Source organism: Lissotriton vulgaris, unplaced genomic scaffold (genome assembly GCF_964263255.1).
Source record: "Lissotriton vulgaris unplaced genomic scaffold, aLisVul1.2 SCAFFOLD_679, whole genome shotgun sequence".
In the NCBI taxonomy this organism is placed as follows: domain Eukaryota; kingdom Metazoa; phylum Chordata; class Amphibia; order Caudata; family Salamandridae; genus Lissotriton; species Lissotriton vulgaris.
Genome location: NW_028250454.1, coordinates 584,266 through 612,187, shown reverse-complemented (window position 1 = coordinate 612,187; position 27,922 = coordinate 584,266). Strand labels below are relative to the sequence as shown.

At 47.9% G+C, this 27,922-nt stretch overlaps 2 protein-coding genes across 2 annotated transcripts in view; one reads left to right on the top strand and one right to left on the bottom strand.

Moving 5' to 3' along the window:
* LOC147663260 (uncharacterized) overlaps positions 1-27,710 on the bottom strand; it is a 46,315-nt gene extending 18,605 nt beyond the window's left edge. The window contains exons 1-2 of the mRNA XM_086950581.1: positions 27,162-27,710; positions 11,036-11,580 (exon numbers count right to left, since the gene is read on the bottom strand). Of these exons, the coding sequence (XP_086806707.1) occupies positions 11,036-11,580; positions 27,162-27,654 (1,038 nt within the window). The 5' untranslated portion in view covers positions 27,655-27,710. The remainder of the gene's footprint in view (positions 1-11,035; positions 11,581-27,161) is intronic.
* LOC147663261 (uncharacterized) lies at positions 15,657-23,545 on the top strand. Its single transcript, XM_086950580.1, has 3 exons — positions 15,657-15,821; positions 20,829-20,892; positions 23,049-23,545. The coding sequence occupies exons 1-3, from the start codon at positions 15,657-15,659 to the stop codon at positions 23,543-23,545; spliced, it is 726 nt and encodes a 241-aa protein (XP_086806706.1).
* Positions 27,711-27,922: the final 212 nt, after the last annotated feature.

The window sequence follows — 27,922 nt, the reverse complement described above, 5'->3', positions numbered from 1 at the left end:
CAGAGACCCTTGACCCTTGGAAAGGCTGGTTACCCACTGCTGCTGCTCCTCCTGCCCTGTCCGCTCTTCCAGCTTTTACCCTATCTCAGATCGACGGTGATTCACCTGTGTCATTGCTGCCTAGCCCCCCTTGACTGCCTGTGCCCCTTGCCTTCTGGGTCCCCTTGTGCCTGCCCTCATCCCTTCTGATTTAGTACCCCGTGTGAGTGTTGAGTGGTATTAATTTTCATACAATATTGCAAGTTTGCTGTTGTGCAGCGGAGGCACCGCTGTAGTGCCGAAGGCGCAACAAAGGCAAGCCCATCTGCGCCCGTCCGCGCATGGACGGCGCACAGCGCCAGGACCCCTGGCCCTCAACGATACCAGGCCACCGGTCTGAACAACGATGCTTCCACCCTCCACGCACTCAACGCCGGCTGGAACACCACCTGCCACCAAGCCAGCCAAAAATGCACACACAGAACCTTCACCTGCCAACCCTGCAAGTTCACCTGCCTCCGGACCAGCACCGTATCCGCCAGGCCAGGCCCCAGCAAAAACTACCTCAAGTGCATCCTGCTCAACACCCGCTCTGTACCCAGGCACACTGTTGAACTCTGGAACCTCTTTGACACAACATCACCAGATGTTGCCATGCTCACATAAAACTGGATGAATGCCTCCTCTGCCCCCCACATCGCCATAGCCATTCTGGATGGCTCCAACACCACCCTAAGAGGCACTCTCATCTACAGAGCCCTGCGACCACGCACACAATTCAGCAAACCCATCGCAGACTTTGTCAGCTCGCAGGGCCTAACCCCCTCAGACTACATCCTCCTTGGGGACCTCAACTTCCAACAGGAGAACAATAATGACTAAAACACCACCACCACCCTGCTGGACAACCTCGCCAACCTCGGACTCAAGCAAGTGGTGAACACCCCCACCCACTACACCGGCCACACGCTTGACCCCGTCTCCTCCTCCAGCAAGCACATCTCCTTCAGCCACTCCACCGTACTACACTGGACAGATCACAGCTGCTTCTACTTCTACTTCAGGAGAACCACGACCCACCACCACCTGCTACAGGTTCCCCATAGAAGCTGGAGCAAGATCACTGCTGACCAGCTCACCACCTCCCTTAGCTAGAACCCTCCCACCAACACAACAGAGACCAACGAAGCTGCCCGCAACCTCACACAGTGGCTCAAAAACTTTGCAAATGAGCTTGCACTGCTGAAGTATCCTCCCAGCAGACCTGGCAGCAACAAATCCTCGTAGTACAACAACATCAAAATCCAAAGAAAACATGCAGCACCCTCGAGAAAGCCTGGCGCATTGACCAGTAAACAGGAAACATGACAGCCCTCAAGAACGCAGTCTGCGAACAACACAAGCTTATCCCAAACATCAAAAGGACAACAGTCAGACAACCACTAGACAAAAACACCCACAACAGCAAAAAACTCTTCAGCATCGTCAAATAGCTCACCAACCACTACGTCTGCAACAACGACATCACACCCTCACAAGACCTCTGCGACTCACTTGCCTCGTTCTTCCACTGCAAGATCGCCGACATACACAACAGCTTCAGCACACAGACAACGCAGCAAACCACCAAACATGCGCCACCCACCACCCTTTGCACCTGGACATCGGTCAGCTCCGAAGACACCACCCGCATGATGAACACCATACACACCCGCTTGCCAACCAACCCCTGTCCACAACACATCTTTAACAAAGCCTACTCCATTATCGCACCCCAACTCCGGGACATCATTAACAGCTCCCTCGCATCCGCCACCTTCCCGGAGAGCTGGAAACATGCTGAGCTCAGCGCCCTCCTGGAGAAACCCATTGCGGAGCCCACGGACCTCAAGAACTCCCGCACCATCTTGCACCTCCCTTTTACTGCCAAACTCATCGAGAAGACTGTCAACAAATAACTCCCCGCCTTCCTCAAGACTAACGGATCCCTAGACCCCCCGCAGTCCCGTTTCCAAGCTAACCACAGCACAGACAACACCCTCATCGCAGCTACCGATGACATCAGGTCCCTGCTCCACAATGGGGAAACCGCTGCCCCTATCCTCCTGGCCCTCTTGGCAGCCTTCCACACCGTATGCCATAGCACACTGATACTGCGCCTCAGCAACACCGGAATCCAAGGGATGGCCTTGGAGTGGATCATCTTGTTCCTCGCCGGAATAACCCAGAGAGTCCGCCTCCCCCCCTTACGATCCGTGGCCAGCAAAGTCATCTGCGGCGTCCATCAAGGATCCTCACTCAACCCCACCCTCTTCAACGTCAACATGAGCCCCCTCGTAGCCATCGCATGCCAACACAACATAAACAGCATCTCCTATGCTGACGGCACCCAGCTGATCCTCTCACTCACCAACGACCACGCCACTGCCAGAGCCAGGTACCAGGAAGGAATAAAAGACGTTGCAGAATGGATGAAGCTTAGCCGTCTCAAACTGAACTCAGACAAGACGGGAGTCCACATCCAGGGACACTCCCCCTCTGCCTGGGATGGCTCCTGGTGGCCTCCTGCACTGGGTACCGCCCCCAAGCCCACGGACCATGCACGCAACCTGTGCGTCAACCTGGACTCCTCCCTCACGATGACTAAGCAAGTCAACGCTGTCATGTCATCCTGTTTCAACACCCTGCACATGCTCAAAAATATCTTCCGGTACATGGTCACCCAGGCCCTCGTCAACAGCCAACTGGACTACGGGAACACCCTCCATGCTGGAACCACAGCCAAACTCCTGACAAAACTCAAGCCCATACCGAACGCTTATGCACGACTCTTCTTGGACATCCCCCGTCACAGCCACATCTCTGCCCATCTGTGAGACCTGTACTGCCTACCCGTCAGCAAGAGGATCAGGTTCAGACTCCTCACCCACGCACACAAGTCTCTCCACCACATGTTCCCCAAATACCTCAACAGCCATTTCACATTCTACACACCCACACGCCAGCTCTGATCTGGCAGCCTGGCCTTTGCCACCATCCTACAAAATTGCAGAGCCACCGCCGGAGGAAGATGCTCCTCCTATCTGGCAGCCAAGACATTGAACTCCCTCCCCACCCACCGATGGCTGACACAGGACCTTCTCTCCTTCAGGAAACAACTCAAGACCTGGCTCTTGGAGCAGTAGTGGCTCCCCCTCCTCCCAGCGCCTTGAGACCCTAATGGGTGAGTAGCGCACTCTCCAAATTTTTTTGATTGACGTTCACCCACTCCTCCTCAGATGCAGGCTGATACAATACGGTATTCCATTTGTGTAAGCCTTTGTCTGTCCCCTTGCCCGTCTCCCCCTGCACCGCCTACTAAAGGTAGGAAATTAAGTACATCATTGAGGGAAAGACAAGGAGCAACTGCAGGGCCTGTAGTGTTGGTGGTTCTGAGGGGGGAGTCTGGGTATTGATCGTGTATAGGCTGCTGTAGGCAAAAGCAGGAATAGTGAAACATGGGAGAGGGCGTATGGATATAGCCTAAGTCATTGTCTGTCATGTAGTGCCCTTCAGGAAATAAGTCCCCCATCTGCACAATGCTAACCTCACGGAGAGACCGCAAAGGACCCTAATCCTGTGTAACGGACAGTGCTGCGTCACATGGCAGGGGGAGTGCAGGTGTATATGAAGTTACTTTATTCTGCTTAGCAATCACGTGACACACTGCTATAGTGGTGTGTATTGTCTTCATACCTGTTTTTTGTGTATGACTGTTCACATGTGTGAGTACGCTCAAAAGTGGGGTAGGATATGCATCCCTGTCTACTACGGCTACATGAGGTGGAAAGGCATGTGGTAATACCCAGTTGTATGCATACTGTGTTTGGCTACAAAGGCGGTAGACATACAAATGTATGGAACTTGAAACCACCCTTCTCACATGGCAATGTCAGTGCCTGCTTCATTGGCAGTACCTACATGCTTTCACAACCATGTAAACCGCTACAAAATGTGCTTGTCATCCCACTGCCTGTGGGCCACTGTTTCATTGGTCATGCATTGTGTTACAAGTAGACATGGCATGTGAAAAGTGTCACTATGTTGGTAGGACCATGGAAATGGGTACGAGCAAAAACCATTCCATGGTAGTCATGTCAGTGAAGAATGCTACCTGGAAGTGGAGTGCTTGTTGTGTGTGAGCAATGTCCAATTTGCTTCACGTGCTGTACCATGAGCACGTCACACAATAATGGTACCCCTGTATTCCCAAATCCTACTAAGTGTATGTACAGATAATCTGGGATGAGGAACATTTTGCTAAGTGTCCCTCAATGTAGATAAATGAATACCTACAGCCAATGACGTCATGTGAGATCCTGGCCCACTGCTGTTGCAACTCAGGAAACATGCAGTGTAATTTCCATCAATGATGTTGAGTGTGGATACACATCCTCAATATCTTTGCATGGCACTCTATCACATTTAGCATGTGCTATCAAGTCACAAATACATTGCTAGACCATCCCTCCTTGTCACACATGATCCAAACTTGTAAACCCCTAGCCACCAGGTACTGAGGATTACAGGGCTGGAATAATTAACAAGCAACGTCTTTGCAATATGCATCTCACGTCGCCTTGTGTCCCTTGTGTCCCTTGTGTATGGTGTTGCATACAGAATCATGGAAGCTAATGTGTAGAATATTCAGCTTGTGGAAGGACTGGTCTCTAGCCAGTTGTGTGACCGTAATCAAGTGTGTCATGTCATTGTTGCTGTGTCCACCATATGAAGTTTACTTGTTTACATTTCACCAATGCTGACATACATGTACAAACCTGGCAGCCCTGCTCTGCAGTTCATTGGCTGTGTACCCAATGCTCTGATGGTGTGTATGACTTGTATGTTCCTTAAGAAGTGGCCCGGACTGTGTGTAGACAGGTGCCAAGGTGATGGCCCGAGCTGTGCATAATGCCAACTCCAAGGTGTTGCCTGCATTGTGGATCAGTGTGGTGATGGCGGTGGTCAGCCTAATGTCAGAGATGTGATATGGCACCTGGTGCGTGGTATCTGTGCCGATGTGGAAGGCTGTCGGAGCGCTGACCTCAGCACCTAATCCCCCATAGTAATCCTAGGATTGATGCCTCCTGACTCCACAACCATAGCCACAGGAGCGGGGGGCGGCCTGTCGCAGAGGGGCACCGAGACTTGCCCAGAGAGGAGCGAGTGGCAGCCGCACGAACTGCGTGATGGAGTGGGGGTACCAGCTGCCACCCACATTCATATGGTGCCGGGGCAAAGTCTTGGTTATGGCTGTGCCCAGCTGTGACGCCGCTAATATAGGAGTGCGGACCTGTGGCTTTGCTCCCGGCTGCCTGGGGAGCGCTGGCACCCTCAAATGACAGGGTGGGGGTCAGTGTGATGCGGCCGACAGCAGGAATGGCGCCTTGATAGCGAAAATTGGAGCACACACACCCGGGGCTATGTGTGCAGCCATTCTGGCCTCTGTAAATAGAGGTGGGACCTGATGTGGATCACAGCTCTGCGAATGCTGACTGTGGAGCCTTGATCGCACGGCGGTTGCGCAGCCCCAGCAAGGAGGGCAACGAGAGAGGACGGGGCTCCGAGAGACACCCTCCCGCACTGACAGTGACTTGACCCCCGGCACGGCAGAGATACGGGCAGGGCCTGAGGTGACTGGTGCGGCTGGCCACAAGCTGGGGATGCGCTGGTGAAGGGAGCGGCAGGCGGTTGCCCTAAAGAGTCTAGCAAGCCCACTGCGGACTACACCGCTCGGCCCTCCATGTAATATGCCCCGCAAACGTTGCAGAGGCTCCCCCGGTGACTACAGTGGGGCGCATCTGAAGCCTGCTACTGACAGCCCCTGCCCTGAAACTGCAGATTATGACTGTGGAGGCTGAGCAGGTGGGGTTTGGTCTTATTGTAGGGCAAAGCGAGCTGGCCTGTAGACTTGCGGCTGGGTGGGAGCCCCCCCTGCCCCAATGTAACTGAGTCAAAGCTGTGCAGGTTGGAGGTTGACGGACCCTCGAGAAGCTGCAGACCCTACCCCCACCTCTAGCAATATTGGAGCGGTGTGAACACACGGTGCATTGAGGGAGGGATAGGCTGGTGATGGCACTGGACTGCCCTGTTGAGTGGTGCGTGGACTGAGCGCAAATTGCAAACTGGCGCAAAGGATGCAGAGCCAGCGACGGCCACGGATAGAGGTGCGGGAAGTTCCTTGAGGAAGTTAGACCTCCCAGTGGTGGCGGGCTGCTGCAATCTGCACTGCAGAGAGGTTGTGTGCACACCCGGAACTGGCCACTGAGCGAGGGAGTACCAGTGGTAGAGCTGCGGAGCGGGCCCCACAGCTGTGGATGCAAGCGTAGGGGCCAGTGCAGAGTGACCTTGCTTGTGAGGAGGCCGGGATGGCTCAATAAGACGCACTGGAGGTGCAGCTTAACAGGACTGCGCAGTGGGTGTGAGCAGACGGGGGCGCTGGATCGGAGTACATCTCCAGCTGCAACCATGGTCCAGCCCAGAGGTTGGAAGGAGGGGGACTCACCGCCGTCCGACGCAGAATCCCTACCGTTGGAAGACTGGATTTAACCGGAATTGCTGCTGAATGCCGGTATGCTGCAGCAATTTTACAAGATCCTGGTGGCCATCACGGACACACGCACTGCTCCTCAGGAGGACATTGCACAAGTTGCGACTGTATTAGGCCTACTGCGTGCAGACCAATCAAAAATTGCACACCCAGTAAAACCATCGGAAGCTACACTTCAGGAGGTTGGCACAGCGCAGACGGCACCATCTGCATCAATGGAAGGGCTCTTGGACCGTCTCTCAGTATTGGAGCTGAGGATGCACTGGTTACCACACACAATAATCAAATGACATGATTAGTAAGTTTGTGGATTTAGGCATCATTCCCGCCAAGAGGGACATACGTCACATTGGAAGGCAGCGGCTGGCCCCAGCTTTGTTAGGTGGAAGGCAGCGATACTCTAATGGGCGGGGAGTGAGAGCTCCATCAGAATGCAGCTGGCGCATAGCTCCCATTGGGAAAAAGTGCCTGAAGCTTCACGTGCATGGGAGGCCCTGGTGGCGGGACTCTGGATAATAGACAGGGAGGAGGATAGCAGTTCTGAGTCCTCAGTGGGGGTGGGACATGCATGAGTAGCTCCATTCGGATAGAGAGGGACTAGCACAGTGAGAGGCTCCCGCAACATAGGAGGTTATAGAGAACAAGACTATAGAGCGTACGCTGACTCATTGGTACATGACACACATCAGTTGTGATTTTGCAACACATAGATTTTACACTACTGCACCAGCAGCCGGGGTGGGGGGATGGGAGTTGATGATCAATGTGCATGCCCAACGATGGGGCGTTGTTTAAGAATCATGAACCAGTATTCATGCTCGATTGTGGTTCATTGATGGGCTGGGCATGATAGCATCCAAACTGAGGGTGGTTAATATGCTTTATTACGTATTGCATACTTGTCCAGTCTTAACTTGGAAAGTGGATTGCCTGAATTCATTAAGGCCCCTTCGTTTTGTTTAGTATGTATTTAAGAATAATAAAAAGTCTTATTACAAAAAGATTTTAAACATTAGATATGTGATATTGCTACCTTTATCATGTCGGCTGAGCACTCATGTCATTTAGTTTTGAGTCCAGGACAGGTAGGAGCACACAGTACAGGTAGTGGATGGTGTTGCACATGCTGGAGTTGATGTCGTCTTTCAACCTAACAAGGCCCCAATGGTCCATGCATGTAACGGGTAGCTGACTGGTGATTTGTTTCAGACCATTACCATGAGAAGCATGTGTTGTGTTCTGCAGCAGGATTTCTGAATGCTGGCGCACAGTAGGTCAAGTGTGTTTTGTGTGTAGTCATGCCACCTATATAGCTAAGGTAAATTACAGTGCAGTAGGTGGATCACTGTCTGTGGCAGATGGGAAAAGAGCCACACATGCAACTCCTCTGCACACTAAAATGATGTTGGATGGAGTCACAGCAGTGAGCCTTAATCACATGCTAACATGCACTACAGCCTTCTGCTTATACACATGGGCAACTTGATATACAACATGACATCCATCCCAACACACAAATCCATGCTCATCAACAACACATCCAGCACAAGCAATGACTAATTCCGCTTTCCCTTGTATGTCACAGGGGACCAAGGATATGCACTGGGAGCATGGATGATGACACAAGTACGTCACCCCACCACCCCTGGCCAGAGACAGTACAATGCGGCACAGATACACACAAGGTCCATTGTAGAGCGGACATTTGGTGTCTTGAAGTCCAGGTTCCGGTGCTTGGATATCACAGGTGGCAGCCTGCTGTACAGTCCTGAATTGGTGAACAAAATTATCATGGCATGTTGTGTGTTGCACAACATATGTGTCCGTACCAAAGCACCATGGATCCAAGTGCCAGAACCACATGATGAAGAAGAAGAAGAAGAGGCTGGTGCTGTACACCCCACACCAAATGCTGCTGGACTAGCACGGAGGAACCGCATCATCAACAATTATTTTGCTTAAGTCAGTCACATGTTGTCTGTGAAATAAAATTGTCAAAAATATAACATCTTTATGTGTTACTGTCTGCCATGGGCACTGTACCCATCAAACTGTTACGTGTCCCAATGAGTGGTCAGATGAGCCCATTATCAATGGAGGGTGGGAATGTGTACGCAATACAGTTATGCCCTGCACTTTGTCAAATGTATGAAACTCTACTTGTCACGGTACTATGTAGGCTACCCTATGTCAAATGGTTGTGTCACATGGTGCAGATACTAGCAAACTAGGGTGCTGTTTGTGAAGAGGATGACATTCCTATTCTGACTCCATTTCCCAAATCCATGTATAATTGATTGGTTATGTTGTGTGAATCACACTAATCAGGAGTGTGTGAAATGGTGTGCATGATGCCAATAGTCATTGCAACATCCCAATACACAATGGTGCCAATCATCAAGACACTTGTCCAAACCATGTCCGTCGTAGCAGCAGTAAACTGACCCTTAAGATGTGTACAATGTTCCTGGTTACCAGCCAGTTTTTTTTCCCGTGGAAGCACGCAAAAGATGTGCCGTGTAAATTACCAGGGCCCGTATAAGATACATATCCTGATTATTACCAAGCTCATTGTTGATGCATTATGTCAAGTACATATCTGCCCAGATGGCCATACTGTCAATGAGGTTCCTGAACATATGCCTCAAAGATGCATGTGTGGAATGTGATTAGAGAAGCAAATAGGGCATGTAATGGCCCAAAATGTTGATATGGGCGGTGAAAAGTGGTGCCATATGGACAGGGGAAAGGGCCTATAATTTAGACCACTTTAAAAGTAATGGGACAAATTTGAGTAACAAGTTGATGTTGCGTCTAATGTGGGAACAACATTAGTATGTCTGTCACAAGACATCCGCCTGGAAACAACTACCACCTACAGATCCACAAGGCCAAACATCACTATGCTGAGCAGATACTTTGCAGAACGGATGGACCATAACCATCACCAAGACATGCATAACAGCAACATCCTAAATATTTTACATGGCTGGGTGAAGACACCTCCTACAGCTGGACAGACAAGTATATGTGGATACACACTGACCCCTGGGTCATTCATAGATACCAGTTAGACACATCTGTCATTGAATTTCAACCACTACGTGACATCGTAACATCTACATCTGACATTACACATGCAGGTGCACACACCGCGAAGTTTACAGAAAGTGATGGGCCTATGTCACGTGTCCACCATGGGGGAGTAGCACATGTAAGACGAGGCTATCATCACTCATGGACCACTTGTGGACTAATGCTAACATGACGAGGCATGTGTGGTGGCTAAGTGTACAAATAGTACAGACGTGCTTGGGGCTGCCCGGAGCTACCTTCCTACTTGTGCCTACACATGTAGGATGCAGAGCTGCTGCCCATTTTGGTAAGTTGTGGCCCAACTACACTCCTGCTGCAGCACTTCCCCAAATCTGATGTTGATGAAAGGCATGCTCATTGCACCTCAGGGCCAGAGACTCATGATTCACATACTACACACATAACAGTGTGAGGGCAGGGAATACTCAGTGTATGTAGTAGTGGAACTAATATTTATTCAGACTGTGTGTACCCTTTCTAATGTATGATGCCAATATGGAGGTCAACCAGTGGTATGTATCAGTGTATGGCCTACTAGACATGAGGACAGTAGTGCTTGCCTTGCTGCATCCAAATATGGACCAAGGGGCCTTCTCCTATCACATTTAGCAAATTAATGCTCATTGGCATGTCCCAATTGATTACCTTACCTGATGGCCCATTTACATTGTGACAATGTCATAGCATTGCATTGGTGCAATGGTGGCACCACATGGTTACACATATCTACATTATTCTACACCATCTCTGGATCAGTATCAACATGTACACTGCTCGTATTGACATTGTCGTACATTCCTAAGGTAACCGTCTCCGGACCATAAAAAGCAAGTTATTACCTTTGCAACATTTGACCAATACACATATGAAAGGGAAAATAATAATTTATTTACAGTAAATACACGTGGTGAGCATATAGGGCTAGTGCAGAGGGTGCCCGTTGGATGGCCAGAAAGAGACTATAGATGTTATCAGGTCCAAGGGAAGAGGCATAGTTCACTCCACAGGCTGGTTGAAGTGGCAAGGAATGGGTTCATATGGTAGTCCATGGGGGGTCTAAGGATGTTCCGGGGGACAGTGAAAGTGAGTGTAAGAAGTTCATGGGTGGCACGATTCAGAGTGCAGCAAAACAAAAGAAACTGGGGCATTGGTACAGAGGGATACTACCGCTTCCTCCTCAGCACAATTTCGCAGTCATCCTCATCTCCATCATCATCGGTGTCATGTGCCTCACAGGGGTCAGTGGGTGTTGTGGCAGCAGCCATGTGAGGCACTGACACTCCTGGTGTTGGAGCTGAGGATGTGGAGGCTGCTGCAGCATCCATCTGCACCAAACCCTGTGGCAGCAAGGAGGCGACAAATCCCAGTAACCTGGCGCATGTGTTCAGCCCTGGCAGCCAGATGTTGGGCCTGCATCTGCTCCATGCTCTCCAGGATCATCCTGATGTTGTCAAGTTCCTTGACGACATTGCTGGAACCATCCTGAGCAGACAAAGCATGTTGCCTCTGGACCATGACTCCAGCGATGTCAGCCATGGACTGGTGGAGAGCATGGAATGGGCCCTGGGTGTCAGTAAGACACCCACGTAGGCCTGCGAGTTCGGCTGCCATGAGCTGGAAGCCCACCTCCACCCTATCCCCCAACCGTTCCTGGAGCTCTATGATCCGCTGTTGGAATGCACGTGCCGTTGGATCTGGCCCCAGGGAAGTGGCTGGGGTGGTGGATGCCTGCTGCTCGTTGGTGTGAGCAGGGGGTGGGCTCTGCCGAGGGCTACTGGGTTGCCCTGCACCGGAGGCTGGGGAGGCAATGTCATTGAGGATGAGTTGCAGATCGTCGATGTCGATTGTAGCGTAGACATCCGGGTCATCAGTGAGTGCCTGTCCAGGTTGCTCTTCAGGAGGTGCTGTCTCGCCCTCTACAATGTGACATGGGAGATGAATTACATCACTGTTTGTCACAAACAATCATGCATTTGAACATTACACCTTGATACAGCCTGACATTGTCTGATCATACTTGTTTAGAGGAAAGGACCTGTGTTTGACAAATGGGGAATTACCTGAGGAGATTTCACGTGAGAAGTAGTAGTGGTACATGGTCGTCTCACAGTGCCCTATCTCCTATGGGACATACCAAAATGGCTCTGCCTTAGCACTAGGAAATAGCCTAATGAGTGTGTAGTGTATCTTGACACAATGCTTGATTATTTGGACTGTGATGCATATTTACACTGGCTATCTGGCAGCCCTTGTGGGACTTCATCTCATATGCTCATAATTCCACACAATACTGTGACTGACATCACCTCCCCCTTAGTGGGTGGCTCATCTTAGTTCTGCTTTTGGTTCATGCTGTATGGCATTTGGATGAAAGATACCTATCTGGACGCACCAGCCACTTCCTTAGTGTGGACTGAGTAATGGAAGGCTGATACATGTCCTGGTGTAATAATGACTTACTGCAAAACTACCACCCATTCTAAAATCTGCATTCCAATAGGGGAGTAGCTATGTGTCCAGCTAGCCACAATGGCCATGCCATGATTGCCTACATTACGTTATGGTGTACTACATGTCTCCTATGGCCCACAGTGTCCGACAATAAGGTACAGTATTCCAATACCTGTTGGCTCCCTGCATGTCTGCAGGGATGCCAAAGTAATTGTGCAGAACGCCACAGCCAGCATGGATGTGATGCGTATTACGTGTTGTGCAGCCTGGGCCCTAAAATGACAGTATGTGTGAGAGCCATCTATGCCGTAAATGTGTGGCATTGCTGGAGTGTTTTTGCAAGTGCAAGTCAGCCATGTGCAGGTGCAAGTGGTAGTATGTGCAGGGTTACACATATGCAGGTGGGGGAGTAGTATTGTCGGGTGACTCTATGCAAATGAACATCACTCGGAGTCATAGCCCTCCATGTACCAGTCCTTACTATTGTGCAGATTGCTAAACAAGAATTGGATTCACACAGTAGCAAAACAGACTGAAGCAGCACAAGCAGCAAGTTACCCAAGCATTTAACAACACTGCTTACCCAAAGCCAGGAAACACAGTCCCACACATCACCCTATGTCCACATGACATTAGAGTGTGCTGAGAACACCCCATGGCATCCATGCACAACATGGCCAGGGATTTCCTCCAGAGGCAAGCACAATGAACTGCTACACCCAACGCAAGCAACCTCCAAACGGCCCATGTCACACACCACAAGCCCAAACACAGGCCCCACAGCCAACACAGCCACTGATGGAGAGTAGGCACAGAAGACCACAGATAATGACCAGCCAGGCCAAAGGGATAACCACCCTACAACAAAGGCACAGCATGAAGGAGGCACACCTCTAGAGTGTGCACAAATGCAAAACTGAGCACCTGCACATATACATCAGTAAGAGGTACACAACAGAACAATATTAGAACCATATACTGTGACAATGTGCAAAGGAATAACAATACCTGCCCCAGGAGGTTTTAACTCAAGGTCCATCTGGACAACAAGGGGCTCGCATGCTCAACCCACAAACCGCCAAAGGGCCATCCGGCCACACACAGAGCTTGCAGAGAGGACAGAGCCCGACCATAGTTGAAGCCAAACAACACGTAATCCTAAACACCCCCCGGATTCTAATGTGGACACACCCCGTGTTGGACAGCACTCCTGGTAAAATGTCCACATGACTGGCATGGAACCAGAGGGGCCAAGGGCTACCAAACCCTGGTCCAAACTCACCCATAGTAGGAGGACAGGCCAACGCAAGGAGGTCCAGACACACCACAGCCACCCCACAAGCAGAGTAGACACCCCGAGACAGATGTGAAACAACAAGGGATCTCCGGCAAGCCGCAGCAAGCAGGGCCGGACTGGGAACCAAAACCCGCCCCGGCAAAGTGCTTGGCTGTCCACCCTGGGGAGGTTGGATGTGCAACAGAGCTCCTTGCCGGGTCCGGTTTTCGTCCGACTTCGTTACAGGGACGAGCTTTCAGCTATGCTGCATAAACAGCCCTGTAGGTAAAAGGGACCCCAGGGGCCCGAAACCGGCCCCTACCCTTGCGGCGCACCGGGGGATTGCCCGGTGCCCACAACGGTCAGTCCAGGCCTGGCAGCAAGACTCCACTGCCAAACACAATGTAGGGAGTCAGACCCACCCCGACCAAACTCGATGCCTCCCCACATAGGAGGCTCAAGCCAGTCCAACCTGCAGCACGATCCACAAATTGTGTGCAATTGGTGGGAACGCACACATGTGGCATTACTCACCACCATGACACAGTGTGACCGGAACATCAACATCCTCAGGAGGGACAAAGGCAGTAAGAGCCCAGAGCAAACGAAGCAACCATGGGATATACATAAGGCATAGGCTGCAATCACACACTAGACCTGTGCCAGCCTGCGCCACCAGAGGCCCAAGCCATGTACATTCGCACATGGATATCAATGAAAGCACCATGTGACCCCATAACCGCCCTGCATGAAGCATCACGCATGCTGAAAGCAAGTGCAGGGATAGGACGCAGCATTGGTCCAAGAGTGAGTGGCTGGTATCATTCTACATTACATCAGCCAATGGAATGACGCGTAGCAACGCCAGTACACTACCTCCTGTGCATTTGTGCCACCCCCGGTGGCAGCCCTTAGTGACGGTACACCTCTCTTCATGAGGCAAGACCATGGGGATATGCCACAGCATTGGGCATCCTTTGCACCACATATGCTGCACATGGATTGCGCTATAGCAGCCGCACAAAATGTAAAGCTGATGCTGACTTTCAGGGGTGCAAGGAACTTGTAAATCTGCACCGTGATGTATGGTTTGTGGTGTTCTGATCTCTGCTATTGTGTGTTGCCTTTCTACGTCTGCATGATGTTATGTCATCTTTCTACGCTATGCATGACATGTAGAGGCAAAACAAAGACTTTGACCAGTAACGTCTATTTAAATGCATTTGGAAGTGAATCATTGAACGTCCTTCCATACTTTTCTACAGAACCATGATGAAACAGCATTGTAGCATTAATTGTAAATATTTTTCCTGTAGGAAATCTGTGCATGATCAAGTTCCCTGACCCCTATCTCTTGTGTAGATTTTATTTTATGTTAAGATTAATCTTGTAATTTGTGTTTACACCTATTAATCAAAAAAAGAAAATAAGATTTGGTGGGACTAAAAATATAGTCAAAATTTTTCCTATATTTTCTGGTATTTATTTATATTTTTACCTTGAAACCCATGATGTTATTCATTTAGGAATCATAAATAATTATTATTTCGCTTAGGGACATTTAGCGAGTATATTTTCGTCGCAAATACAAAAAACGGGTCGCATTTCGATCGGTTTTGTATATGACTACCATAGCGACGTTTAATGACACGATTTTCAACGCTAACGCCTTTATTTTGTCGCTAAGTCGGGATTTTTAGCAGCAAACACAGGAAGTGGTGTATTACTGCTTCCTGTCACATGGGTGTGGTTTTTACTTTCACATTCTCTTTTCTGCAATTGCTGGTGCATAGGCTGAGTGGAGGAGGTGTATGGTGGTTGCTGTGTTGGAAGTTGGTTTTGGGGAGTGGTGCTGCGTGCTCTGTCCTGTCTGAAGTGTCTGTTTGTACTTTTTGTTGTATATCATACAGTTTGTGTATCTACTGTCCTCTGGTTTGTCTGCAGTGTCTGTTAGTTGTGTTTGTTGTATTGTACACAGTTTGTGTGTCTAGTGTCCTCTGTTTTGTAGAGTTTATTTAGGGGTTAGTTTGTATATTTTTATAGAGAGTTTGTTAAGTGGGTTAATTTTTATTAGTTTTAAGTGGGTTACGGGGGTCAGGGAGATAACTGCTGTTGGGAGGTCGGGGAGGATGAGTGAGGAGGCATTGGGGGGGGTTTATGGCTGATAAAATTTTATCTGCCAAATATGTTGGAGGCAGGGGGCGTATCCTGCAGGGGTATGCTGTGGGGGCACGGAATGAGCGCTGGGAGCGTGTGAGGCTCCAAATGGAGCACTACTTTAAGATAGCACGCTCTGTGCACCAGTGGAAGCACCGCTGGCAGGACATGACTGCGCGGGAGGCCGACCTCCTGGATTACACCGGAGTGATGCCAGGCATTCAGGGTGGTAAGTCCAAAAGCCATTGTTTCACTTTAATGTTCAAATGTTATGTAAGTGAGTTACGTGTGTGACATGTGTGCATGGCATGTACATGCTGACTCATTACTGTGATACTGTGACAAGGTGTTGATGACAATGTCATTTCCCTATGGGCCATATGTATCAAGGCAAAAATAGTTTGTTAACGCAGACATTAGCTGATTTGCGGCGTCAGCGAACCCTTTTTCGGTAAATGGTATTTGTGTGACATTATTTGTGCAAAGTTAGGAATTGCAAAATTTTCCTTTCCTTATTTAGCGATAGCATTTGAGGAATAGCTACTTTAGCAATTCCTTACATGCAATGTATCAGGGCAAATAACTTTCCAAATTGCCATTTAGGATTCACAAATTACCACCTACTTCTAGTTGGTGGTAAGTAGCGCTATTTTTGAAATGTGCTCTTTTTTTTACATCAAAAGCAGCCATGTGACGCTCATACATGCCCTTAGGGCATGTATGTGCGCCATATGTGCACACATGTCATTTTCACGGGTGCTGCAGGGTGTTCTTGTGACACCCCTGCACCATTGGAAACATTCTCAATTTGCAATTAGCAAATTGGTAATTGCTAAATTTCCTATTAATTCCTATGGGCCTCCTGGCACATAGAAATGAATTGCTAATCGCAATGTAGGAATGTTGATGGATCGCTAACAATAAGCGATTGCCTACATACTTACCATTTTGCGATTTCAAATTAGCGAATCCTTAGAAATCGCTATTTAGTAATCGCAAAAGGGAATGTTGATACATCTGTCCCTATGTGATTTGACATGATTTGCTTCAGTTAAGATTAATTTGGACTCCCACTTCCTGGCACATTTTAGCAGATTTACATGCCTCTTGGGGTTATTTGGCGGCGCAGTTGAATTACTTATGTGACTAAGCGGCAACGCAAAAGTAGCGTCATGGTGCAGGGTATGTACAATATCACAATTCTGGGAGAATCGTCACTTTCTAAAGTTATGCACCTTTAGGATGCGTTCTGCCGCAGAGGAGGGAATTCATACACAGGAACACCTCTGTAAAGTGACAGAGTGAAATATTTCAGGTTTCAGTCAATCACTTTCATGGCAATGCTGCGTCTTAACTCTGGGCCTGCCTGAAGCAGGCATGAGGATTGACGCAGCATTGACAAGATTGGGCCAACAAGAGCATTGCTGGAGCTGCGCCCCACATGCTTCACAACTCCTGCAATGCACTGCATTTACAGCACAGATGCCTGATGTATAAGTGCCATTTTAGCAGCATGGTGCGCAGCATGGGACATGCAGCTCACCATGTGAGTTGGGCCATGGTGCACATTTACTCTTGCCTCAATGCTGATTTGGTGGTATGCACCACTAACTGTAATACTGTCCCTTGGTGTGCTACAGTACAGTAGGTGTGTGAGTAGTCAATGCTAATGTCCCTATTTGTATGGCTCCATGATTTGACAGTTGGAGTGAGTAGTCACGTTCTCAGTGAGGTGTGAACACATATTTGCAGTATGCAGACCAGATGTGGGACAGAGTTTCTCTGTGTGTCACTTGCTGTCACATTACTATGTGATGGTTAATGACCACATGCCAGTAAGGGTGCCAACTTGTACACAGATTGCCAGCCACACACTTACTTAAATCCTCTATTTTTAAGGGAACAAACCATAGGAGACTTCCTGGTTCGTACGGGTATATCACTCTAACCCTTTTATTATTTATTTATTTTTTGTCTTTTTTAGTATCGATGTATGAAAGGGACACTTTATCGTTTTGTACACCTTATATACAATTATTTACAATTCGCGATTATTTACAACACAAACACATACACATAACTAGTTGTATTATACAAAGTGAATTGCTCTGATATATACACTCAAATATTCATACTACGAAGAAAAAATCATCCGTAATTCCATAAAGACCAGAGTCAAAAGTATAAACTTGATGACAATCATAAATCAATGAACTACAGTTAAATGTAGGCAGTTCAAAAAAGGAAAAATAGACTTCAAATTAATTCATTCAGTCCATTCAACCAATAAATGGCTAATCTTTTTACGCCAACGCGTTTCGAATCCGGTATGTCAACTCTACGGATTCTCATCAGGGCTCTGTCTTAATACGGGATATCTGCAAGTGTATAAAATAAAACTTGTTTTAGCTACATTTCTGACAGTTGTTTAGCTTCCAACTACATTTAACTCGTATTCCTCTTATTACATGTTGAACCAGCAGCCGCCGGTCAAGGGTAGAGTATTAGTTCTGACTGAGTTTCTTTTCTTTTCGGGATCTAAAAACAAATACAGGTATCATGACCTGTTCTTGCTCACTTTCTAAGAACAGAATGGGGCACATGTGTTATCAACATACCTTACTGGATCATTCTCGTGATCCTATGTTTCCACCAAATGGGAGTTAATTTTCAGTCTTGTATTACAGCCTGAAAATAATGAGAATAACGTTTTACGCGCTTTTTATGCACAGACGGAGAGAGTATGGCACTCGTTGCTCTACTCGGCATACCTGCTCTGAGGGATTCCTCGCTTGGGCTGTTCGTGTTCTAATCGGTTGCAGCGGTAAACGCTTTCTAACCATGCAGGCACCGCTTTCCTCAGTCCTTTTTACTCGCGCTCGCTTTCCCTAGAGGAAATAACAGCGTTTTATTAGGTTTCTGGGGCTACTGCATTATTGGTAGCAAATCAAACCCATGTTAGCTCTAGACTTACTTGAACAAGCTGTGACTCGGCATCTAGCTGCGCATAACGCAACATAAATCTAGAATCAAGAATAAAGTGCTTACAGCACCCATGGTGGAGCATTTCATTGAAAATAAACACACTGAGAATGACTTGAAGTGGTCAATTCTATATGCTCTGCAACAGTCTAGATCCATTGACCATGATAAACTTCTACTAAAAAAAGAGGCCTATCTTATACTTAAGTTTAATAGCGCACTCAGCGGGCTCAACTCGCTATCTGAAATATCTAGAGTGTGAGCTATATCTAGTACAGTGCCTCCAAAAGAAAGAGTCGATGGTAATTGCGCATATGTGTTCATATGTGGTTTAAATTCACCTTTTTTCACATCTAAATGATAGCCTTCTCTAGCGACCCCACTCTAAGATGGCCACCAAGCAAGTAGCTTTAAGTAGGTCCAAAACCATGTTACAACATGGCTGCCAAACTAGCGACCCCACTCTAAGATGGCCACCAAGCAAGTAGCTTTAAGTAGGTCCAAAACCATGTTACAACATGGCTGCCAAACTAGCGACCCCACTCTAAGATGGCCGCCAAGCAAGTAGCTTTAAGTAGGTCTAAAACCATGTTACAACATGGCTGCCAAACTAAGTGAATGAGAGCTAGATGCCGAGTCACAGCTTGTTCAAGTAAGTCTAGAGCTAACATGGGTTTGATTTGCTACCAATAATGCAGTAGCCCCAGAAACCTAATAAAACGCTGTTATTTCCTCTAGGGAAAGCGAGCGCGAGTAAAAAGGACTGAGGAAAGCGGTGCCTGCATGGTTAGAAAGCGTTTACCGCTGCAACCGATTAGAACACGAACAGCCCAAGCGAGGAATCCCTCAGAGCAGGTATGCCGAGTAGAGCAACGAGTGCCATACTCTCTCCGTCTGTGCATAAAAAGCGCGTAAAACGTTATTCTCATTATTTTCAGGCTGTAATACAAGACTGAAAATTAACTCCCATTTGGTGGAAACGTAGGATCACGAGAATGATCCAGTAAGGTATGTTGATAACACATGTGCCCCATTCTGTTCATAGAAAGTGAGCAAGAACAGGTCATGATACCTGTATTTGTTTTTAGATCCCGAAAAGAAAAGAAACTCAGTCAGAACTAATACTCTACCCTTGACCGGCGGCTGCTGGTTCAACAGGTAATAAAAGGAATACGAGTTAAATGTAGTTGGAAGCTAAACAACTGTCAGAAATGTAGCTAAAACAAGTTTTATTTTATACACTTGCAGATATCCCGTATTAAGACAGAGCCCTGATGAGAATCCGTAGAGTTGACATACCGGATTCGAAACGCGTTGGCGTAAAAAGATTAGCCATTTATTGGTCGAATGGACTGAATGAATTAATTTGAAGTCTATTTTTCCTTTTTTGAACTGCCTACATTTAACTGTAGTTCATTGATTTATGATTGTCATCAAGTTTATACTTTTGACTCTGGTCTTTATGGAATTACGGATGATTTTTTCTTCGTAGTATGAATATTTGAGTGTATATATATCAGAGCAATTCACTTTGTATAATACAACTAGTTATGTGTATGTGTTTGAGTTGTAAATAATCGCAAATTGTAAATAATTGTATATAAGGTGTACAAAACGATAAGGTGTCCCGTTCATACATCGATACTAAAAAAGACAAAAAATAAATGAATAATAAAAGGGTTAGAGTGATATACCCGTACGAACCAGGAAGTCTCTTATGGTTTGTTCCCTCAAAAATAGAGGATTTAAGTAAGTGTGTAGCTGGCAATCTGTGTACAAGTTATATTAATGGTCCAGCTAGCCCCACGCCCCCCCCCCACAACAGTACACAGTGTGACAGATGCTCAAATCCATGAGCAGCAGGACTGTATCTACACGGCCCCTGTACATGGGTCATGTGTAGATATATCCTTGCCAGGTGATTATGCAATGTGTGCGTTTGACAGCTCCAGAGTGTTTTACATCCCAAAGGACTGTGTATCAGCCTCTTACTAAATGCATAGTTACCATCATTCGCAGTACAACGTACACATGATGCATGTGTGGACATGGTGCTTATAAATGGCAAAACCCAACTGTTATGTGCATGTATGACTGTGGTTATGTTATGTTTGGCCACCACTGCATTAGCAAGCCCATGTGTGCATGCCAATGAAAGTGCACAGAGTCATTAGTACAATGTGTGAATCCCCTACAAAGTGATGTAGCATTTCCTGTGACTGAAAAGTTGTTCCTCATGTTTATGTAATGTCTCTGGATGCCATGCAATGACACATATTTTATTTGGTTCACTCACAGATGGTCGGCGACCCATCACGCAGGGTGACGTGGATCGTTTCAAGGACCCAAAAGCCACTGGTGAGTAATTGTAATGTAAATTGCCATGTGTGATGTAATGGATGTCAGTGAGTAATGCAACACACGGTAGTTTTGCAATGCTGGTGTGTTCAGCATGTCACTGGGCCACAAGGTGCTGAGTATTGTTATGTTATTATTCAGACAATATGTATAAGAGAGTGGTTAGACGCATATCTATCTAAGTTGTGACTTTGTCCATGAAGGGACAATGCGACTGCTCTGATTACCTGTGCATGACATCCAGCACAGATTATAGCTAAATAGACAATGATCCAGGGATCATGCAGGCATTACACTACAGGATTTTCACACATGGCTACATATTATCAAGACCAGCCAGAAGATGTATCCACGCTTCATCTGCAGTACACTGCCACTGAAGCCGACATTGACGTTTACTTATATGCCCTGGGACATACCCATATCATGCCCAGTTAAGGTCATGTCATGTGTAAGGTATGATTAGATCACATATCATCCACACAAGGTTTGAAGGTCCTTTTGCAGTGTAAATCAGATGAAACTGTGCCATCGAGGTTCAAGGCAATGTTGCACCACATAGGGAACAGGCAAGTTTACCAACTTTCACAGGAGAGTTTGTGTTGATAGATGGATAATGGGTGAGGGGGCAGTTCATTACACTGCCAAGGGGCAAGAGAAGTTACCTAGCGTAGCCATGTTGAGAGGGACTGACACAAGACTGGGTCATGAACGTTTTATACCAGGATCTAAGTGGTCTATTTTGCCCATCCCAGTCCTTCTCCTTTATGAGGTCTTTAGGTCCTGGGTTAGACAGGGTGTCATGCATGCAACTCTGATTCTTAAACTTACTTTTCTGCCGCATGATGAGCCGGTGGTGTATTTTCTATGTAGGTGTGGAAGGGGTTATAGGCGACAGGTCGTGAGTCAGTGTGGCTGGCAGATTCTGCAGGGTCTGCTGTTTGACACAAATATTTAAATGTAGTCAAAAAATCAGAGGATTGCTGTCATCGGTGTGGCTGATGGGCAGGCCCTACAGCAAAGGGTTCCTTGGTTCAATAGGATGGCATTTGGAGTTATTCCATATTTTACACATGAACCCGTAGCAGGTGAAAATTACCTGCCTGACGGGCTTTGTCCAGGACAGGGCATGTTGTTTTGTTAGTCGTAGGTGTAAGATCACATGTTTGCAAGGGGGACAGGAGCACAGTTCCAGCTGCCACCTTTCATGTGACCAAGATACCTCAGGGCTGCCAAACGGAATGAGGTATGTTTTACTGCTGTTTCGTTTGAGTTTGTTGGTGCTCTTCTAGTTACTCATGTTAAACATGCTGTTTGTACAACAGAGACGTGTGTCAGTGTAGTTTGTCCCACACGTACTCAGTTACTGGTTATTGTCAGCATACAATACGCTTAGATGAGCCGTACAATTTCCCGACGTTGCCCAGCAGGCTCAAGTATAGATTGAACAGCTTTGGACTTAGGATAGATCCTTGCCCCATGACCAGGACAGCTATGTGATTTCTCAGGTGCATATTGTCAAGGCCTTTATGGCGTGTTTTGCAGCTGTTTCCTGCCGATGTACGCAGCAATATTGTGGAGAACTTTCTTGATATTCTTGACACCTGTTGTTGGTAGGGGTGTCCCGGTCTTCTTCCCATGCATGTAGGCTGAGCTTACATTGAGTTTCAATTGACATATTCATACAGCCACACTGGCAAACATGTAAAAGAGTGGCTGTCTTGTCAGTGACTACATGACCTGTACACATTTTCAGATAGACACACATGTCTGCACATGTGCATCGTACAGCAGTAGCAGCAGTGTGTCACAGGGTCAGATGAGGGTGGTGCTGCCCATGGAGGGGTAGTGCCACACTACTAATGTTAATTGGACTACTTGCACACTCTCAGGATGCACAAAGGTGACATGTTATCACTGTCTCATTTGGAGTCTAATTTGTCAGTACATCACACCTGCCATGTACTGTCATGTCACGTTCCAGGGCCTGTATTGTAGAAAGTAGGGCTTGTCAATTATGTGGTCAGGTCACTTTGAGACGTTACAGGATGTGACATGTGTGTTGCCTCCCATGTGGTATGTGATTTGTGCCAAATAATATGATGATAGGCAAATGAACCAGTGTCATTGGTTGGGATTGACATTTCCTATTTTTTTCAGACAACATGAATGCAGAGGAGACACATGCCTTCAATGTGGCTAAGGAACGGTGGGTTCACATCTGCAGGGTTAAGAAGGGGTACAGGTCCATGGCACGGAAATACGCGGCTGCTCAGAAGGATGGGACCTGGCACGCGATGCCAGAGGCTGTGGGACACAGAGACAAGTCAAAGGAATCCAAGGCTGGTGGCAAGGCTGGAGGAGTTAAGAAATCTAAGACAGTGGTCTCACCTGATATTCCCATCCCAACCACTGCAGCAATTCCGAGTACCAGCAGCCAGGGGTCAGCTCAAGCTGCACCCAGCCAGGGAGCAGCCCAGTACACAACAGCCCAGGATCTGGGGGCACCCACCACAACGCCGCCAATGGCTGAGACCCATAAAGAGATACTAATTGAGCTGGCCAGGAACAACAACTTGCTCCTCGATGTGCGCAATGAACTGATAACCCTGAACCGGCGGGTGAATGACATTGCTGTTAAACTTGGAATACTTTAAACCTGGACTTCTTCTGCCCCACACCCCTCTTCTGCCTTCCCTCCTTGTTCTTAGTTATTTGGTTGTATATAGTTGTATAATAGGATTTAGATGTAGAATAGTTTTAGATTAGGTATAGTTAGTTTAGTGTAGTGAGATATTGTTATTGTTTATTTTCTCTTTGGGTGGGGGGTTTATGTCCTTTTGTAGTTTGTGTAGTAGGGTTTAGTCAGTATTATATGTGTAGTTTAGTTTATTATGTGTACAATAAATACTTTTGAATTGGTTACTACTTGCATTGGTGTCAGGTAGGTTGCAGAGTGTGGGTCTTCACACATTGTATGCTTCTCAGGTCATCAGTGGTATGATCCCTGTATGTGTGACTTTGGATGCAACCTGTTACTGGGATGCATGTATAGTGTTCAGTACACCTTAGGTGTGGTATCTGTTGACTTGCATGGTTGACAGATTACATTGGATTTATTGTGTATGGGCAAAATCTGGGGGCATATTGCCAAGGGCATTCTCGCCGCATTAGGTGGACTTTTTCCCGCTCATGCGGCAATAATTTTGTCGCCCTATTACCAAGCTGTCGCTAACACCAGTTAGCAACAGCTTGTAGGCGATAGCAGGAATTTAGGTGCCCACTTTGCATGTCTGCGATAATTATCGCTAATGACTTGCAAATTGGGCGTGCCAAGATGTTGGCGTCTGAAAACAGTTGCTAGCATCTCTGACTCCTATTAACTACTTTTGGAAATATTTGCGCTAAGCGCAAATATCTCAAAAAGCTAACGCCTGCTAAAATCAGTTCTTAGCGATGTTATCCAATGGAAGGTGGATAACATGGCTAAGAGCATTGTCACGATAATTCATGTATTTAGCTGATTTTTCTGCCATATTAATGCATTTCGCAGGATATTTACCGCTTTTGAGATGAACCTTGATAATATCACGGTATCTCAGCGGTATACACTCCTCGGTGCTCAGCGATAATGATCGCTATTGCTTGGTAATATACCCCCAGCTACTTAGCGTTCTGCTATATTGCACTGAATGGCAAGACAGTCCACAATTTTGCTAAGTTGCTGGCGTACTTGTGCATTTGGTTGCAATATGAACAAATATGTGCCCACATGTGCCTGTCACTTTGCCAGCACACCATAATGCAACAAGGTCCCTTGAGTGTACTGCCCGTTATAGTGTGTACGGCCGAGAAGATGGTTCATACTGCTAGTGTGTGGTGGAGGTTGCCAAACAGGTAGACTTTCTATGTGAGTTCACATGCATCTTGTTTAGAAGGGGTCAGAGACCAAGCAGAGCAGCAGGTGAGAAGAATGCAGGCACCTTGTCACAGGAGCTTCAGAGGAATGGGGCTTGGGAAAGTAATGGATGCTAATATATGTTTGGCTCTGGACCCCAGAATCCTACAGATGTCCAAGATTGCTCTGCTGTGCGTGTTGGTACATAGCCATTCAGATCCAGCTCAGTGTGTTCATGCACATGCAGCTGCTGCTGCTGGACAATGTCCCATCTCATACTTAAATGCCCCATACAGGACTATGCTCGAGCTGGGCAGTAGGGTGCAGGGGCATGCAGGTGCTGCAAGAATGGTACATGCACATACCTGTGCCAAGGGGGACAGATGTTTGATGGTGCTGTGTAGGTAGTTATGACTTTACATTTTGACTGCACTGACGGTGTTACCACCCACACAGATATGGAGCATCCAGGCACAAGACTTCATGGTGCAAGGGCATGATCGTGCTGTGCATTACGGGTATATATGTAGTGGGGCTAGGGGGTAACTTGGCACAATATGTGCTCACACCCTGAGGGACCACAGGCAATTGTGCAAAATAATATTTTCACACTGGGAGGGATCAGGGGCAGTTATGCAGCACGGGGCTCAGACACACAGGTCTCCCAGGCAGTTTAGCTATGCCACCCTCTGGTTCCTCACAGCACCCTCTGGTTCACACCTGCCACTATTTTGTTCTTCACACTACCCTCTGGTTCACCACTGCCACCCTCAAGCTCACCACCCACACAAATTTATTTCTCAACACTGCCAGACATCTCCACTTCCAGATCCACACCAACCCCAACGCCACCCTCAGAGGTAAACTCATCTCCAGCCCTCCCAGACCGCATTGTCAATTGAGCAAATCCCTCGCCTACCTCGCCTGCAACCATGCACTCACCTCCACAGACTACATCCTCCTCGTGGAGCGGACATTCCAGCTCAGGAAGAAGAACAACACCAACTCCAGAAGCCTGTCGGCCACACTAGCCAACCTCAGCCTCAGCCAACTCGTCACACCAACACTTCCACCCACGCCGCTGGTCACACATTGGACACCACCTTCTACACAGGCACCCACGTTACTTTAGTACACAACACCTGTTTCCACAGGACTGTACCGTGCTGCATCCATTCCCTACTTCAATGTACAGTCCACAGACCACCGCACACAACGGGTAACTCACCACTGCTGGAGGAGAGTGACTGTAGACCAGCTAATCACCACCCTTACCCACAGGCCACACAACATCTCGACCAACTCCTACGCTGCAGGCCGCCACCTCAGGCAGTGTATGTACAACTGTGACAACACACTTGGGCCACTCAAGGAACCCTGTTAAACCCACAACAGCAGGCCAGCCGCCACGTTCACCAATGTGCTGGTGTGTATCCTGAGTTGGATGCCGGAAACAGGAGTGGTTATTGGTCACCATATACACTCCAGACAACCACACAGACCACAAGGATGCCATACACATACATCTCCACCTCTTGTGATTGACCAAGGGTTGTTCCTTCTAAACCTAACTGGATGACAACACACACAGGAGCAAGGGTCTCTTCTGCATCATAAGGGAACTCTTTGGCTCACGCTCCAACACCAACAACATGACTCCCTGAGTAGAACTGTGCAACTCACTAGCCATCTTCTTCTACTGATAGCTCGCTGATATCCATGACAGCTTCAACACGACACCCACCCAAACTATGCCAGGGCCCACCTCCCCTGTGTACACCAGCAGCGCATGCCACCTGACCTCCCGGTCCAATGTCAACGGCTACAAGATACACAAGGTTATGTACTCCATCCACTCACGCTCCCTGTCACACCTATTCCCACACCACGTATGTAACATGGCAGATGCTGCTATCTGACCTGACTACATTACAGCAATATTTCCATGGAGCTTGGAACACAACTTATTCTACACCCTCCTCAACTAGCCGAAGCCAGGCCACATGGACCTGAAGTGCTTCCAGCATTTCTCCCTGCTCCTGTTTCCAGGGCCGATCACTGGGAATTGTTCAACATGCAACTGGCCCACCACCTGGTAGACAACAACATCCAGTACCCATCCCAGGCCTGCATCATTCAAGTCTACAGCACCCTGCCAGTACTCATGTCTGCCACTGACGACATTATGTGCCAACTGTGCAACAGCAAAACATCTGCCCTCATCCTCCTGGTGATGTGTCCCTATGCCAGCATGACCCGGGCTCTCCAGGACTTGCTCTACAGTACATGAGGGTATGCACTGTAAAGACTTGCATGGTACATGAATGCGACGGTGCCCATCCACCCACTTCCACCTGTTCCTGTTTGACACTCACCCTGGTGTTGTTGTGTGACTTCCAGTACAGCAGAATCCTGGCCTGTGGCTCCGATGACAGTCTCCTCACTGATGACGTTCGCTACCAGCTCCTCCAACTCATCCAGCTCCTCCTGTGGAGCTGGTCCACGGCCTCCCGTCACACTTGCTGCTCTTAGGTTTGCTCCCAGTTTCTTTTTTGTTTTGCTTTTTGTATCGTGCCACCGCTTCTTACACTCTTCCACTGTCCTCTTGTGCTCCCCCACGGCATTGACCTTGGTCATTATGTCCTGCCATATGTCCCTTTTCCTCGCCATGGTGACGGTGGAACTCACGAAGAGTTCCTGCTGGTGTCGTGTCACCTCCTCAACCAGTACCTGGTTCTCATCTAGAGTGAACTTTGGGTTCCTCTTCCTCTTGCCCCTTCCCTGGGTCTCTGCCTGGCCTTCCTGGGTTGTGTTTGTGCCCTCTGCACTAGTCCCTGGCTGCTCACCATCATTTTGAATATTCTCCATGTTTAGCAACGATTTTCGGTTTAGCGGGCATTTTTTCGTCCCGCTAACGCGTTATATGGTAGTAAGCATGGGCGAATTTTGCGAATTCGTGATCCGCGAATTTGTGGATTTGCGAATTCGCGATCCGCAAAATTCGCGAATTTGTGCGAATTTTCGTTTTTTTGCGTGTTTGTGGGGTTTTTTGCGTGTTCGCCGGGTTTTTTGCGTGTTCGCGAGGCTTTTTGCGTCTTCGCAAGCCGCTTGCATAGCGAAGTTACCCATGCAGTCG

What these genes read in the sequence shown, in the direction of transcription:
- LOC147663261 (XM_086950580.1), top strand. Translation starts at nt 15,657, where the DNA reads ATGGAGCACTACTTTAAGATAGCACGCTCTGTGCACCAGTGGAAGCAC. An exon ending in CTTTAATGTTCAAATGTTAT is followed by an intron (nt 15,822 to 20,828) that starts GTAAGTGAGTTA and finishes GTTCACTCACAG; the next exon opens with ATGGTCGGCGACCCATCACG. An exon ending in GACCCAAAAGCCACTGGTGA is followed by an intron (nt 20,893 to 23,048) that starts GTAATTGTAATG and finishes TATTTTTTTCAG; the next exon opens with ACAACATGAATGCAGAGGAG.